This window comes from Schistocerca americana, chromosome 5 (assembly GCF_021461395.2).
Source record: "Schistocerca americana isolate TAMUIC-IGC-003095 chromosome 5, iqSchAmer2.1, whole genome shotgun sequence".
Lineage (NCBI taxonomy): Eukaryota > Metazoa > Arthropoda > Insecta > Orthoptera > Acrididae > Schistocerca > Schistocerca americana.
In genome coordinates, this window is record NC_060123.1 from 618,337,818 (window position 1) to 618,350,947 (window position 13,130).

At 40.7% G+C, this 13,130-nt stretch overlaps 1 protein-coding gene across 1 annotated transcript; it reads left to right on the forward strand.

The window, feature by feature from the left end:
- Positions 1–211: 211 nt before the first annotated feature.
- LOC124616697 lies at positions 212–9,088 on the forward strand. Its single transcript, XM_047145036.1, has 2 exons — positions 212–260; positions 8,402–9,088. The coding sequence occupies exons 1-2, from the start codon at positions 246–248 to the stop codon at positions 8,900–8,902; spliced, it is 516 nt and encodes a 171-aa protein (XP_047000992.1). The 5' UTR covers positions 212–245; the 3' UTR covers positions 8,903–9,088.
- Positions 9,089–13,130: the final 4,042 nt, after the last annotated feature.

Consider the following 13,130-nt stretch of genomic DNA (forward strand, 5'->3'; position numbering starts at 1 on the left):
GTAGACATTAATTTTATTTGTCCTCGAACAGTGCGTCATCGCTGACTATACCTGCCGCAACTCTTTATTACCTGTCGTCGACACCTGGGCGTCGTTAGTGGCTGACGCGTGACGCAGTAGGCGCTAAACAGTCCAGCTGATGTGTCATCACTGCGCTCCTTATGTAGTATAAATACCGAGGCGACGACTTGACCGGCACAGCAGTCAGAAGCAGAGATCGCGGACGGAGCTGTCTACACTACGCAATGTATACTAGGAAGGTACGTTTCCTACACAAGTGTATTGTATTTAAAACCGTGTAGCTAACATTTGATTGCTTCTCTTGCGATCTTTCTAATACGTATCTAACATAGTGGGTTTAGACATACGGTATTCATCATCGTGGAAAAAAACCTGATTTTCTTTGTACAAAAGCAGTGATCATATAAACTCGTGGCACAGTTAGCCTACAACATGAGCACATTTGTACACCAGATGAGGCAGTGATTATGTAATTATGTGAGCCCACCACGATCGGATTAGAGATTTTTCTGTTTTTCTCCACGTAATATCGGCTGATTCTGACTAGATATGCTGGTTCATTGTTATATCCACATGCGAGATGACAACTTCTTTATGTAGAAGACACAAATTTTGTAGCGTTGATTCCTTTTCGCTCGGTATGTTATTTGTGGCAGTCAGTGTCAGTCTTATCTCTCTTATATTCTCCCCTTGTATTCTGGATACATCTTACCCTTATGTACTATGTGTCTGAGCACGGTGTTCAATAAACACAGTGAATGCATTCAGGGAAGTACCTACATGTGATCTTAGTGATAACAAGAGACCAGTGATGTAAAATTCTCTTCCCTGACCAGCAGTTCCAGCTTTTAATCCCATGACAACAATGTCCATTACGGTCAAAGATTGTGACAGTTGAGCATGTGACAGCTATAACGTGTACATATGAAAACATGTATAACACTGAGGTAAGACAGATAGTGGAACTTTTACAAATCATATCGACATTATTACAATTATTTTAAAATACTAGTGTGTTTCTACGTTTTTTTTTAACGTACACGCAGATCATTTGGTATAGAAATACTTTTCGTATAAGAGAACTTATATTTCTACTGTACAGTATTGAAAAAGTTCTCGTTTTATAGACACCGATACCTATACATTTGTTTTTTGTAATCTGTACCAGACACCACTCATAATGTGCCACAACCCAAATATCGGTATGGCAGTTTAATACTTTTGCTGGAAGTTCATGCGGTACAGCTAGAGGTCTTTTAACAATTAGAAGCTGCAAATTACGAAATCTGGCAAACAACCGAGCCTTTGACTTAGCCCTGTTAATGTCAGAACTGTTTGCATCAGCTGGAATGTCCGGTAGGTCACTCGCCATAGGCTGACACGCTCTGGTAAGAGATGTCGCCCAATGGGTATCTAACAGGACGGAGGTGGGCCTAGCAAGTACGAGGAATGAGTGTTCACCTCACTAAAGGTAACTCTCCTAAGATATATATGAATAAGAAATTATTACACAATATATTCGATCTTAAGAAATCCAAAGAAAGCGAAAATTTGCAATTATTAACATGGAAAAGTTCTAATCTAAACTATATACTGAAAGAGATCAGACAGTTTAGGTGATCGGATTAGGATTGCAAACTGCTAATTGGTTATGGAAAGACAAGTCGGCGATGAACGTGCTGTGATTGCCTGATTACTCCAGAAGAACGAAAAACTACTACATGCAAATAAAACCACTGATCGAGTCATGAATGAGCCCTCAGTCAGTCGAGATAAGCCTAACATTCGCAGAACATATTTGCGCCCACAAACGATCGGTAATTCTCACACTCTGCTCGCCTAAAACTGACATTTGTCACCTCGGCCTCTCTACCGACTTTGGTTCGTCATGGACCAGGTTAAGCTGCTGAAGAAAATCACTTGCAAAGCAACCGCCAGTAGAGAGAACGAATTAATATTAAAATAGCTGTCTTGATAATAGTAATAACTAACGTTACTTATTACAGTTGTTGACTATTTTGTTAATTGATGGGAACTGAAATTCAGACTGTGATGGGTATAAATCAGCTATGAATGAAATATGAGGTGAGCCAGTCCAGCAATGGACCGTCGCATATCACAATACACAAGATTTTCAAAATTTGTGTGTGCCTGGTGTTAGGGATTAAACACTTCCGTTGAATTCTTGTATGCCCAGTAATGATAGGTTATTTGAAACCTATTCAGGTATAGTGAACATAAACTCGGGGAATGAAAGAACCTGAAAATTATGAAAATTGTTTACCACTGACACCTTCCTATCCTCATATTTTGCGATATTTTGCTTGTAATCCCTCGAAATACTATGAATGTGCTGAAGCTACAGCCCTGGACGTCAGAGACAACATCTAGGCGATACCAATTCAGCGGACGATTGGTGTACGCTGCGGAGGTGTATCCTTGGATCTGTGTTACGCCGAGTACAAATGCGTTATCATTACTTGAAACGACATAACTTTAACTTTTCTGGTTGAGGAAGGAATCGTTGCAAGTATCAAAAGAGACCAATATATCTTATTGATTATATGATGTGGTTTTCTGTAAAAAGTGATCGTGCGGTAGCGTTCTCGCTTCCCACGCGCGGGTTCCCGGGTTCGATTCCCGGCGGGGTCAGGGATTTTCTCTGCCTCGTGATGGCTGGGTGTTGTGTGCTGTCCTTAGGTTAGTTACGTTTAAGTAGTTCTAAGTTCTAGGGGACTGCTGACCATAGATGTTAAGTCCCATAGTGCTCAGAGCCATTTGAACCATTTGTAAAAAGTGAGTAAATAAACATTTGAGGCAGATATATTACAAAGGAAGATAATTTTAGAAACGTTGTTATCGACTGAAACTTCTTCCAGAAAATGATAAATGGAAGAGATAGTGAAGAGTAACGTTTCACAAATGCGCGTAAAGAAGTTTACTTGCCTCTGCAGTGATGAGTAGGTGCTATAATGAAGAAAATTTCAGTAATTTCTATGACACACACGATCGATTGTAAAAGATTGTGTTAACCGAAGTATTCCCCTATGCAACCTGCCCACCACAGCTAATTACCTGAAGCCAGAACAGTAAAGTTCTACTTTATTGGGTATGTGGAACTTCACTGGGAATTTCTAAAAGCCTTACATCTCGTACCCTCGATAGAAATTACCCTCCTGTGGGCAACGACAATAATTTGCATCTACACCTGCCGCTGATACACTAAATGTCGTCTTGTGTCTTAGCTTTTATGGATCATTTAGTATAGATTCTCCCACTATTACTGGAACCCTCTGTATTTCCTCCACAACCATGTACATGTCGGAGAAACAATGAAATTTACGAAATTTCTATTTTTCCATTAAGTATATGTGAATGACTTAAGGTCACAAAATACATTGAAAGAAATTCTCAAACTTTTGAAAGGTATATATTTCGAAATTTGTAGCATAATAAGTGACACCACTTCGCAAAAAAAGATGAATGAACAAGAAATGTGTCGCTAATGCTGACTCAGTACAATCCACGCCAGGATTCATTTGGGATTATTTGTAATACCGAAAGGAAAGTGTGTGGTTCATATAAAAGACCGTAATCTATTTTACATTAACAGTTATTCATACTATTCTGTTTATTTACATAACCTAAAGCACGTTCACTCGTCTCAGTGAATAATGCTTCATGTTGTGTGAGGTTTAATCTTCACTTTGCATTCATATCGCAAATGACAGGATTACATTATTTTGATATAAGAAGTCCCTAAAACAACACCTTAGTGTTACACAGATGAAACTAGGCATCGCCGGCAGCTGTGGCCGAGTGGTTTTAGACGCTTCAGTCCGGAACCACGCTGCTGTTACGGTCGCAGGTTCGAATCCTGCCTCAGGCATGGGTCTGTGTGATGTCCTTAGGTTAGTTAGGTTTAAGTAGTTCTGAGTCTATGGGACTGATGTCCTAAGATGTTAAGTCCCATAGTGCTTAGAGCCATTTGAACCATTTGAAAACTAGGTATCTCTAAACTTAACGCTTTTTCCAGCAATGACATTTACATTCCAGTCAACTTTAGATATGGAATAGTTCCTTCAGGCGTTGAGAATCATGAGTTCGTAAGAATGGCTGTACAGGGCAGGTACTACCTAATATGGAACGTGAGCTGTGAAAACACACCAGAAACACGTATGTCCTATACGTGCTGCAAGCCAAGTACTTTTTGTATAGCTGTAAATTTCACTCTACAAACAACAACTTCATACTGGTCGTGGAGATGGCGGTATATTACGAAAACATATGATTAACTGAATCACAAGCCTACGCATACAAGATGGTAACTTCCTTTTATCGGTTAATGTCAACACCTCAAAGGTTCATCACCATGATCAAACACAGAATGGTTCAATGCGATGACTTCAAGTTGATAAGGCAAAGTATGATCAGAGCACAACCGATGAAATATACCGTAACTCTGTGGGAAAGCAAGAGCCATACCAATATCTTCAAGATTGAAACATGGCCCACTAGATCATAAAATATAAATATATATACATGCAATCCCCCCATGAACCATGGATCTGGCCGTTGGTGCGGAGGCTTGCGTGCCTCAGCGATACAGGTAGCCGTACCGTAGGTGCAACCACAACGGAGTGGTATCTGTTGAGAGGCCATACAAACGTGTGGTTCCTGAAGAGGGGCAGCAGCCTTTTCAGTAGTTGCAGGAACAACAGTCTGGATGATTGATTTGGCCTTGTAACACTAACCGAAACAGCCTTGCTGTGCTGGTACTGCGAACGGCTGAAAGCAAGGTAAAAGTACATCCGTAATTTTTCTCGAGGGCATGCAGCTTTACTGTGTGGTTAAATGATGATGGCGTCCTCTTGGGTAAAATATTCCGGTGGTAAAATAGTCCCCCATTCGAATCTCCGGGCAGGGACTACTCAGGAGGACGTTGTTATCAGGAGAAAGAAAACTGGCGTTCTACGGATTGGACCGTTAAATGTCAGATCCCTTAATCGCGCAGGTAGGTCTGAAAATTTAAAAAGGGAAATGGATAGGTTAGAGTTAGATATAGTGGGAATTAGTGAAGTTTGGTGGTAGGGGAACAAGACTTTTGGTCAGGTGGATACAGCGTTATAAATACAAAATCAAATAGAGTTAACGCAGGAATAGCTTTAATAATGAATAGGAAAATAGGAATGCGAGTAAGCTACTACAAACAGCATAGTGAACGCATTATTGTGGCCACGATAGATACGAAGCCAACCCCTACCACAGTAGCACAAGTTTATATGCCTACTAGCTCCGCAGAAGACGAAGATATTGATGAAATGTATGATGAGATAAAAGAAATTATTCAGAGAGTGTAGGGAGGCGTAATTTTAATAGTCATGGGTGACTGGAATTCGATAGTAGGAAAAGGGAGAGAAGGAAACGTAGTATGTGAATATGGATTGGGGGGGGGGAAGAAATGAAAGAGGAAGCCACCTGGTAGAATTTTGCACAGAGCATAACTTAATCATAGCTAACACTTGGTTCAAGAATCATGAAAGAAGGTTGTATACATAGAAGAATCCTGGGGATACTAGAAAGTATCAGATAGATTATATAATGGTAAGACAGAGTTTCAGGAACCAGGTTTTAAGTTATAAGACATTTCCAGGGGAACATGTGGACTCTGACCACAGTCTATTGGTTACGAACTGTAGAATGAAACTGAAGATACTGTAAAAACGTGGGAATTTGAGGAGATGGGACCTGAATAAACTGAAAGAACCAGAGGCTGTAGAGAGCTTCAGGGAAAACATTAGGGAACGATTGACAAGAATGGATGAAAGAAACACAGTAGAAGAAGAACGGGTAGCTTTGAGGAATGAAGTAGTGAAGGCAGCACAGGATCAAGTAGGTTAAAAGACGAGGGCTAATAGAAATCCTTGGGTAACAGAAGAGACATGGAATTTTTATTGATGAAAGGAGAAAATATAAAAATGCAGTAAATGAAGCAAGCAAAAAGGAATACAAACGTCTCAAAAATGAGATCGACAGGAAGTGCAAAATGGCTAACTGGGAATGGCTAGAGGACAAATGTAAGGATGTAGAGGCATATATCACTAGGGGTGAGATAATACTGTCGACAGGAAAATTAAAGAGGACTTTGGAGAAAAGAGATTCACTTGTATGAAAATCAAGAGCTCAGATGAAAACCCAGTTCTAAGCAAAGAAGCGAAAGCAGAAAGGTGATAGTATATAGAGGGTCAATACAAGGGCGACGTTCTGGAGGAAAATATTATAGAAATGGAAGAGAATTTAGATGAAGATGAAAGAGTAGATATGATACTGCGTGAAGATTTTGACGCAGCACTGAAAGACCTAACTCGAAACAAGACCCCAGGAGTAGACCGAATACCATTAGAACTACTGACAGCCTTAGGAGAGCCAGGCCTAACAAACCTCTACCATCTAGTGAGCAATATGTATGAGACAGGCGAAATACCCTCAGACTTCAAGAAGAATATAATAATTCCAATCCCAAAGAAAGCAGGTATTGATTGATGTAAAAATTACCGAACTATCAGTTTAATAAGCCATGGCTGCAAAATACTTGCACGAATTCTTTACAGACGAATGGAAAAACTGGTAGAAGCCGACCTCGGGGTAGATCAGTTTGGATTCCGTAGAAATGCTGGAACACGTGAGGCAATACTGATCCTACGACTTATCTTAGAAAATAGATTAAGGAAAGCCAAACCTACGTTTCTAGCATTTGTAGACTTAGAGAACGCTTTTGACAATGTTGATTGGAATACTCTCTTTCAAATTCTGAAGGTGGCAGGGGTAAAATACAGGGAGCGAAAGGCTATTTACAATTTGTACAGAAACCAGATACTAGTTATAAGAGTCGAGGGGCATGAAAGGGAAGCAGTGGTTGGGAAGGGAGTGAGACAGGGTTGTAGCCTATCCCCGATGTTATTCAATCTGTATATTGAGCAAGCAGTAAAGGAATCAAAACAAAACTTCGGAGTTGGAATTGAAATCCATGGAGAAGAAATAAAAACTTTGAGGTTCGCCGATGACATAGTAATTCTGTCAGAGATAGCAAAGGAACTGAACAGCAGCTGAACTGAAGTGACCGTGTCTTGAAAGGAGGATATAAGATGAACATCAACAAAAACAAAACGAGAATAATGGAATGTAGTCGAATTAAATCGGGTGATGCTGAGGGAATTAGATTAGGAAATGAGACGCTTAAAGAATTAAATGAGTTTTGCTATTTGGGGAGCAAAATAACTGATGATGGTCGAAGTACAGAGGATATAAAATGTAGACTGGCAATGGGAAAGAAAGCGTCACTGAAGAATAGAAATTTGTTAACATCGAGTACAGATTTAAGTGTCAGGAAGTCGTTTCTGAAAGTATTTGTATGGAGTGTAGCCATGTATGGAAGAGAAACGTGAACGATAAATAGTTTAGACAAGAAGAGAACAGAAGCTTTCGAAATGCAGTGCTACAGAAGAATGCTGAAGATTAGATGGGTAGATCACATAACTAATGAGGAGGTATTGAATAGAACTGGGGAGGAGTTTGTGGCACAACTTGACTGGAAGAATGGATCGGTTGGTAGGGCACATTCTGAGGCATCAAGGGATCACCAGTTTAGTATGGAAGGTCAGCGTGGAGGGTAAAAATCGTAGAGGGAGACCAAGAGTGGTATACACTAAACAGATTCAGAAGGATGTAGGTTGCAGTAGGTACTGGGAGATGAAGGAGCTTGCACAGGATCGAGTAGAATTGAGAGCTACATCAAACCAGTCTCTGGACTGAAGACCACAACAACAACATACATGCAAATTAAACTATCAAAGCAGGATATGAACTCTTACCGACGCCACTTACATTTTACATCAGCGTACATCGATTAGTCGGTTTCTCTCAATTTGTACAGTTGTTCATATGGGAAAGTAACCCACTAACCTAAGTACTGCACAAAATATAAAATATATGGGTTAAAATATTGGAAAGATGTTAACATCTGGCAATAAACAAAAGTTTTATGACCCAATGCACCTTAATAAGTAATATGAAACAAATGAATTCTAATCGCCGCTACTGTGAGCTATATAGATAATCAACATGCCCATGCACCCACGTAAAACAATGGGCGGGTTATAAAAATACTTTGGAACGCAGGGCATCCCAGCAACTGACTTCGTTTTTACTGCGGTATACTTTCGTACACAATCCCTATTCAATACATTCCGAAAACGTCTGACGTAATACTGTTCATTTCATGGATCCTGTTAGTTATTTTCGAACTGTATGTCGCTGTAACTAAGCTAATTATTTACCTACTGCTGTGTTACTTTGATGTATTTTTCTTTCTTTCTTGCAGAGCGTTTCCCTATTGCTGCTACTCGTTGCGGTGGAGTCCTTCACAGCACTGCCTATTTCTGACTCTGAAACTTCAACAGTGGAAGAGGAGGTCAGTTCATCAGCTGCCACTGTGGACAAAGCTACTGGAAAACTTGGTGTCGATGGTGATGGCGCAACACCAGTTCCAGCGACGTTGTCGGTGGAGGGCAGTAGCAACTCATCACCAACTGGAGGTGGCGACGATTCTCCAGTAGCTGTGGACGACTCCACTGAAGACGGGTCAGCTGGGGCCAGCGTAGACGCAGCTCCTACTGTCTCCAGTTCTGCAACAGTGGACGACTTGGGCACGACTGCGGAGACGCCGGAAACGACCCAGCTCGACACTACCTCAGAGGTGGTGGTCATTGAAGTGGTGGAGGACATCCTAGATGTGGAAACCAAACCACCGTCTGACATGGAAGGTGCTGAGACCATGATATTCAGGCCCATGTTTGCATACTACCCAGGCGAGTTCCAATAGCTGCCATAAACAACACATTACATGCGAGCAACCACGCCTGTCACATGACAGCCTCTCTAACTCCCACTGTGGGTTCGGTATCTATCTTCCCAACTGCCACATCTCTGTAACGGACTAGTAATTTATTAAGTTATTTTGCCGTATCGTGTCTTATTGTGATTGTTTTTGTACCCTGAAATAAAACGAAATGATTCTCATTTATTGATCCTTTTCTTTTACGATTATCCAATGTCACTACCTATGCACCTTTCGAGTTAAAGTTGTAATTTGTTGCTACTAACAACGAAATTACGAGTATTATTGTCTTAAAAGTGAGGAGTACTAATTTATGTACTGTAATAAAACCATCAGAACGGTTCACATTTCTCAGAGTAAGTTATTGTCGCCAATCTGGAGTATGGATACTGTTTCCGAATCCCCATGTGCTCCCGACATCACACGTTGCGAGATGGTATTTGCCATGCAGACAAGGAAAGCATAAATCGTAACTTCTTGCAAATCCTCATGCAAATATACGTGTAATTTCCATGTCTCTCAAATGTCATATAAATTAATTAATATGACCAATGATGAAATAACTGATTAATATTTACGTTTGAAGTCGAACCGTTGGCTGATACAGGTTCGTTTTAAGAAGCTCGAACACTGAACGCTTTTTTATATAATTTTGTTCGTCATTGCTCATTGTATTTGCTCGGGACGGACGTCCAATGACACACCCCTTCAAGTTTACCGTTCATGCAGTCAAAAATGGTTCAAATGGCTCTGAGCACTATGGGACTCAACTGCTGAGGTCATTAGTCCCCTAGAACTTAGAACTAGTTAAACCTAACTAACCTAAGGACATCACAAACATCTATGCCCGAGGCAGGATTCTAACCTGCGACCGTAGCGGTCTTGCGGTTCCAGACTGCAGCGCCTTTAACCGCACGGCCACTTCGGCCGGCTTCATGCAGTCAGTCAGTTTTTTATTAGCCTACACAGGGCAGCTAACCTTCTGACCGAACACGCTTAGCTACCGTACCGGCAAACAACTTCATCACAATGACTTCTTACGAACGTCACCTTCGTACAGCTACATAAGTTACATAATTTGTTAGTAACGTGAACGCTCACTGACTCACTCACATAAACAATCTCTCTCTCTCTCTCTCTCTCTCTCTCTCTCTCTGTCTCTCTCTCGCCGGCCGATGTGGTCGAGCGGTTCTAGGCACTTCAGTCTGGAACCGCGCTGCTACTATGGTCGCAGGTTCGAATCCTGCCTCAGGCATGGGTGTGTGTGATATCCTTAGGTTAGTTAGGTTTAAGTAGTTGTAAGTTCTAGGGGACTGATGACCTCAGCTGTTAAGTCCCATAGTGCTCAGAGACATTTGAACCTCCCTCTCTTTCTCTCTCTCACACACACACGTACGCACGCACACACACACACACTCACACACACGCACACACACACACACACACGCACACACACACACACACACACACACACACACACACACACACATATACATACACACTTTTCTGTCACTAAAAATGATCTGGTTTCTTCCTTCAAATGCTGTCAATATTTACCGTTTAGTCTTTTGAACGATAACGATATGTTTTGAAATCAAAGAAATTATTGCGTTGTTTACCTCTCACTAGGCACCCACATTGATTGAATACACTTAAAGCATTTCCAAGTCTTAACGATGCGTGACCTTAAGAACATCAGAAATAAATCGTTTAATGGGATACTAAAAATTAATCTTCTTTCAATGTGCAATCTTCTACAATGCTACGATATGTGTATTTAATGGAAAGAAATATGTTTTATGAAGGAAACTGTATTATTACGAGATCGAAGATGAATACTTTAGCCTTTAATAATTTTTAATACAGCTCCAGACAGAGTCATACAGAAAAATTAATAAGGAATAGCAGTTAACACTTTCATACTTCACAGTAAGAAATCCTCAAAATCAGCTTCGCTGGCTGACGTAGATGACTCACTTTCAGCAAAATTTATAACGAAAAGTTCCATAATATTGCCCTTCTCCGCTTCCCGGTGGTAATCGTTATCCTACAGTTTTTCTGCGTGTCTCACACAAGCCGCTCACGCAGATGTTCAGATGTAAGTCTCTCATCATCCGTAATTTTAAATGTATTGTTCTTTTCCTCAATACATGTTCTTACCTGAGCCCATACCATCTCTACTGCATCATAATGACAGTGATGTAGGGGTAATCTGACTTTGCTGCTTTGCACTTTCTTCTGTCTCGTAATTTCTGAATGCAGGCTTGACAGGAACCAGCAATTCTACCTTGGTATGTGACGAATTAGAAAGTATTCTATTAGATGGCAACCATGCAACGATGTTTGCCTTTTTGGACTTCGTAGTTGGAGGTTTGTTCACTTCATGACGATAACCGGAAACGCAGTGATATCCGGTAACAACTGATCTTTAAACCACCGTTTGCGTACACTATACGTCATTTCACAATGGTAATCTTCAAAATTGTTATCCTTTGACGCCTTAAAAATCATCTCACTCTCAAAAGGAACAGAAGTTTCTGCTGATCCGCCATGAAACACTATAAGGGAAGTTTTAATCTTTCGCACCCATAGCTCATCTTCCAGCACATAGCCCTTGTAGAGTTTTCATGGACGAAAGCTTCGTCTGCATAATAAATTCGAGGCGTGCGAACTTCTCTGATCTCCTGCAGCAATAATACTGTTACGTTGCATCAGTAATTTCCTCTCGTCGTTTGTTTTTTGGTATCCGAACCGTATGTCTTTCAGTATTCTCATCAGAGGCCACATCCTTCGTACGTGAAACCAATTTTTCTGCTGTCTGATATTCGCCTTTAGCATACATCCTGAATAACATGGTCCGCAATTTTTTTTTTTTTTGCCAAATTGTGTAGCTCACCCACTTGTTTTTGCTGTTGCCTTGCTTGCCTAGTGACTTAAAAGCAGCTGGTCGCAGGCTCCCATTGACGCTGGATATTCTTTGAATTTTACTCGAACCAACACTACTCACGCTCCAACTGTCTGCTTTGGCATTTGGCAGTGGTGCGACACGCTCCCTGTGCAAGCGTGGCGTGGGTTCAGAGGAAGACCGTCAGTTGAAGTCCTGACAGACACGGAAAGCTATTGCTCTCGCCTTTTCCTGCTTGCTTAACATGACTCACGACGGACAATTAGAGGGTAAAATATTAACGCTGAATGGAACACTACGATTGTAATGAACAGTAAGCCTTACAGAACGAAGAAAGGATGTCACTGAACCGCAATAGGCTGTGAGCCACGTGGTCACTTCCGCATGCTTCTGCTCACCCGGCCTTCACTTGCGTTTATAGCAGCTCTACACTCTAACCGAAGATATGTCCTCGAGGTAAAATATTCTATTAAATTATCAGAAGTGTGTGATAAATATTCTTCCTCCTTGTTTGTCACTATCTAGGGATTTCCAGTTGTCTGCCTAGTGTCGACCACCAACCTTCTAAAGTCTTTTGCATTGGAATATGAACATACATTCTGAATCCTTGGATTGGCATACTTGGTCTGTGTGGGAATTATTGTTAACTTTTGGTATTTTGGTTGTGAATTCCACAATTAATCCTGTATCTCTCCATTGTTGATCTCATATACCATAAAGCAGTTTCTATGTTGACTACTGAGTACGGAAACACTACGGTACCTGAAGAGACAACTACAATACAGTCAGTTATCAACTGGACAGAACAATTGCGCTGTAAAATTCTCTAAAATAATTAATTATTTCACCTCAAATATGTTGGTACAGAAGATTAATTCATAGAATATTACTCAGTGAACCTACGCTAGGAATTTCATCTGCAAGTCACTTAAGTGAAAGAAGTTTCTAGGTTCAAGCTGACGGAACTGAGCTCTTAGGTTACCGTCTCCACATGATGATGCCATCTTACTATGTTAACCATGTGAATGCTTAGGAACTTCACACAAGTAGTTCCTTTTAACGTTTTCTAATTGGTCTCTGCTTCTGACGCCTGTAAGTGATTTTCACTTTTATGTAATTAAGTGTTATTTTGTTTTGTAAGGTTGGGATTTGGACTGTTTAACATTATCTCGTTGTGACCACAATTTAGGAGACATCACAGCTTCTGAAAAACTCCTCCAATGCGTAGCTCTTACAGTTCATCATAACTTATATGTTCCCACAGTGACTTTAATTTTATTCATGTGGTATCATTTGTTTATGTGATTT